This window comes from Aplysia californica, unplaced genomic scaffold (assembly GCF_000002075.1).
Source record: "Aplysia californica isolate F4 #8 unplaced genomic scaffold, AplCal3.0 scaffold00484, whole genome shotgun sequence".
Taxonomy (NCBI): Eukaryota; Metazoa; Mollusca; class Gastropoda; order Aplysiida; family Aplysiidae; genus Aplysia; species Aplysia californica.
Genome location: NW_004797754.1, coordinates 588,384 through 592,949, shown reverse-complemented (window position 1 = coordinate 592,949; position 4,566 = coordinate 588,384). Strand labels below are relative to the sequence as shown.

The window sequence follows — 4,566 nt, the reverse complement described above, 5'->3', positions numbered from 1 at the left end:
TCGGGCGCTGGGCATCACCGGGGAGCGCAGCGATGGGCCGTCGTACACCGTCAGGTACTTGTCACTGGTCGCACGGGAGGGGAAGACACGTTTAGTTAGTTTTAGTAAGGTTTTTACAGCGCTCGCAACTGCATAAGGTCATATGAACGCAAAGGGGTGGTTGTCAACAGAGAAGTCCAAACGGGGAATCAGGCTTCCTCTGCTCACCTCCCTAGCCTCAACAGCACAAAGTCTGCTTCGACTATCAAGGCACCCCGGAAATAGCGGGTCACATGAGAGTGACAAACATACAAAAGGAGTAGTGGTAAAATGACGATAGTAAGGAAGAGGAAAGAAAAAGCAGCAGTTCCCGTATGCAGTTCAGGCACAGTTATGAGCATGACATTGATGAATCAGCCCATTTACAATTCAAATGAGCATAATAACATGTTCATATCCCCCCTTTGGGAATGGCCTAAAGACACTTCAGTCAGTAGCACCAGTTCAGTTTACTTTCTGACCTGCTTGTGTTGCAAGTGCCAAAAAACTCTTACGTAAACTGAACTATCACCACTAATCTTGGGCACTTAAACTTGTTCAGTTTACGTCAGCTACTTGTGACTGACCGCGTGGGAGGGGAAGAAATGTTAGATCTAAGTTCAGTTCACTTTACTAGTAGGAATTTTACCACACTTGCAACACCAATAGGTCATACAAGTGTCAGTGCCCAAGATTAGAGTGTGATAGTTCAGTTTTACAGAGAGTTTTACGACACTTGCAACACATTAGATCATGTAAGTTCTGAAGAATAGGGGTGTTACGAGTGAGTAACAAACATGTTGTTGTTGTTTTCAAATCCCTTTAGCTGCGAGCATTTCGCTCTTGGCAGCGCAATGCCTCCCTCAAAGAGTAACAAACATAAAAAAGGAGAGATCAAGACGATACAAACTGAACAGGAAAGAAGGAGCAAACCACACCAGAGCAGCCACCGACCACCCACGAAGAAAGCATTAGTTCAGTTTACTTCCTTAGAAGTAGGGGTTTTACAGCACTTGCAACACAAATAGGTCATACAAAAACAAGTGCCCATGATTAGATGTGACAGTTCAGGTTAGTGTAAGAGTTTTACGGCATTTGAAACACAAACAGGTCATCATACAGGTGCTAATCATTGGAGGGGGTACTAGAGAACAGCGCACAGAGAAAAAAAGAAGGAAAGAGGAGAACTATGGATGTTAGATAGAAAAGAAGGCCCAAAACACACCAGAGCACCCGCCAACCACCCAGAGCTTGCTACCAATCCGGAGAAACTTTTAATCTACTTTGAGAAAAGATAAGCACATTTGACATAATTAAGGCAATTTAGTGCAGGGAAAGAGTAATACAGGCCGATGGAAGCAATAGAGGGAAAGAAAAAAAGTAGGACCTACCAGCAGTGAGGTATGAACACCCGTTAAGCACCGAGTCATCATTATCAGGTAGAAGTAGGTACCGTTATGTTTTAATGAGTGTTTTACGGCACTTGCAACACAGATAGGTCATATAAGGGCCCAGGATTAAAGGTGTTACTAGCGAGTAACATGCAGTTTTCTGAATATCTTGATGATGTCTTCGGATAATCTTAAGATTTAGACAGGGCAGATACAGCATTTGTGTGCGTGCTTGGGGAAAGGTCCCAGTTGGAAATTTTGGATACTGAAATAAGGGCTTTTTCTTGTTGCAAATTCAATGCTGAACACGTTGATTTTTTATTTTTTTAAATATCTTGGGTAGAACTCTAAAGATAAGCCACAATTTGTAACACTGGGTGTAAAAAACAAATTTTGGAGAAAAACCCAATTTCTAGCGCATTTTTAACCCTTGGTGGAGTACAACATGTTGCACAAATAATTACCAAAAATAATTATACTTAAAATTTTATAAAAACCCTTTCAATATATTATATGTTAAATGTGTGTTTTCTGGTGGAACTAGATTTTTTTGACCAGATATGACTTTTTGGACCTTTTCACCCCTTTGATGAAAAATAGCTTTGCCGACAACTGGGACCTTTTTCTAGGCACACACACATTTGCGTTCTGATCTCATGGTCTTAGTAACTCAGAACAGCCAAACATGTCAGACAGAACCTTTGTAATTGAGGTAGCCACGCGTAGGTGCACCCGACAACACCCACAACAGCAAAAACAACAAGAGTAGCTCACATGTTCTTGGCCTCAGCCCCCTTCACCGTGATGTTGAAGTCAATGATGAACTCGGAGCTGTTCCCCTGCAGCTGAACGATCCACACGCACGTGGTCGGCTTGCTGGTCACACTGGGGTAGCCAGGGCTGGAGAATGTCCCATTGGCGTCCGAGATGTTGCCACCACAGTCTGGGGGGTGGGGGGGGGGGGGGGGTGGTGGAGGGGACATGACATCATTTATTCGTTCGTTTATTTGTATTTGTTTACTTGAGTAAAGAGAAGCACAACAACACAATATTGGTAATCTTTTTTTTTTAAAACATAAACAAAACAAAAACCAAAAAAAACAACCCCCCAAAAATGACAGAGGGAAAGTAAAGAAACCAGACCAACCACCAACAAACACTTTCATACCCCAAGCATACCGTTAATCAGTCTGGATACCACTACAACATTGTGCTAAGAAAAGAGTGTGAAAATTATAAGCAGAAAAAAGTAGCGCTGTACGCTACTCAATAATTTAGCGCTCGCGAGCATTCGAGCACTCGATGCAAGGCCCGATACTACTTGAGCACTCAAGCGAAGGAATGTTACTAAATATGGTTTTACTCTCTTTCTCATCAAGGGGCACTACCAACACATATCATCGCCAACCTCCCAAAATGTACTGAGCCCGAAAAGCACAATTTGTCAGAAGAGAGAGAAAAAAATCTTTTATCTTTTAAACAACCTCACCAACATTATGTATTTTTCCAGCTGTTTTCCAATACCACAATTTAAGAAATTGCAATTGGTTTTTTTTTTTTTATTCAAAAATTTTGGGCCTAATACATTTTTACAGCAGGGCGACAATATTATGAAACTTTTCGAGCTGCTTGACAAGGGGTACAAAAAAGTGCCTGTTTGAGATACCCGTGTGTGATTTTGTTTCAGGTGGAGAACTGTAACACTACAACAACCCCTCTCTCAACTGCAGAAGCAAGGGTCCGATGGCATGTCAAAAGAAAATTTTAAAAAAATTAATTAATTAACAGGGAGTCGCCCAAACCCTTACCGAGGAACCAGTACTTGAGCTGAACGCCCGAGCCCACAGGGTTCTCCGCACCGCCTGCAGGAAGAGCGTCTACAGAGCTGAACTGAAACTGTGTCTGGTTGCTGGCTGGGACGATGAAGTCGGCCGGGAGCTCAGAGTCGCTAGCTGCGGTGCCACCTGCCAACAGAGCAACAGACAAACAATTACCATACTACTTAAAAAACTTCGTGTATTTGTCCGTTGCCCACTGCTGTCCAAATACTAATTAGAGCTGAAAAGCCGAAGGTAGGCTCTGAAATGCTTTATCTTCAGACGTGAAAAATGTTCAAGACACTTCACCTCTGCATGACTGTCAGAAACTGGTTTAAATACACCCAAGCTAAATTTCAAGAATTTAGAGAGACTAATGGAGAACCTATAGAACTTTTGGGGATAAAAAAAGCAACAAGGAAGTTTCAGATTTTAAAAAAAACAGTACGAAATTAAAGATGAAAAGCATTGTACCCCCAATAGCCTTCAAAATGAGCTCATCCTGTAAACTTTCATTGTTTAACAGCCAGCTGAAGTAGTAGAAAAATCAGTTTGTGCGTTTGAAAACATCAGTATCCCAAAACTAATCAGGTGGTAGATTTTAACCAATTACATACCCACACCCCCCTCCTTAGCATTTGCTTTTGAGCTACAAGGATGGTAAGGTCAAGTGGATGAGATTAAGGAGAAGGGTTGTTTTGTAGTTTCATTTACTTTTTTGATGTTCCAGGTTTAATAACAATCCTTGAGAGCAAAATTGTCTGACATGTCAAAACAGCCAAAGCTTAGGAAGTAAACCAATAACATTTAACTAAAATATCTACTGCACTGAATTACATAACATTTAATAATATAGCAATTACAGAAAAGATAAAGAAGACTTAAAAGTGTGATTATGATACAAATGACAAAAAGCCAAAACTTCCAATCATGATTTTCTCAAATTAATGGTGTTAACATGAAAGACCATTTGATTTTCATGAATCAACAAGAGAAAACCATTTGAGGCAGACATATGGAAGGAATTTTGCTCTAACTACATAAATGAAAGAAAAAGGTCAGCTCATTTTTTGTTTCAAAAGCATTGCTGAAGTCATTTTGCAGGTCCTCAATAAAAACCAGCCCCGAAGCACGCACTGTAAATAAATAATATAAAGGTACTGTCAGCTATCTTTTGTGCCTAGCCTCATTAGAAGAAGTTTTCTTTTTGCGTGTAGAAAAGATTTTCAAGACACCAGCTACACGGTAAGAATAAACCCACCACTGATAATCCCATCCTCCTCCCCTCCCCTCTCCTTCTCCTCCCCATCCCCTCCTCTCTCCTCCTCCCCATCCCCTCC

General features: G+C 41.2%; 1 protein-coding gene across 1 annotated transcript in view; it reads right to left on the bottom strand.

The window, feature by feature from the left end:
* Positions 1 to 4,566, bottom strand: part of LOC101847603 (cubilin) — a gene marked incomplete at its 3' end in the record, with an annotated part of 77,567 nt that overhangs the window by 2,151 nt on the left and 70,850 nt on the right. The window contains 3 exon segments of the mRNA XM_013086594.2: positions 1 to 64; positions 2,184 to 2,352; positions 3,218 to 3,373. Coding sequence (XP_012942048.1) covers positions 1 to 64; positions 2,184 to 2,352; positions 3,218 to 3,373 — 389 coding nt within the window.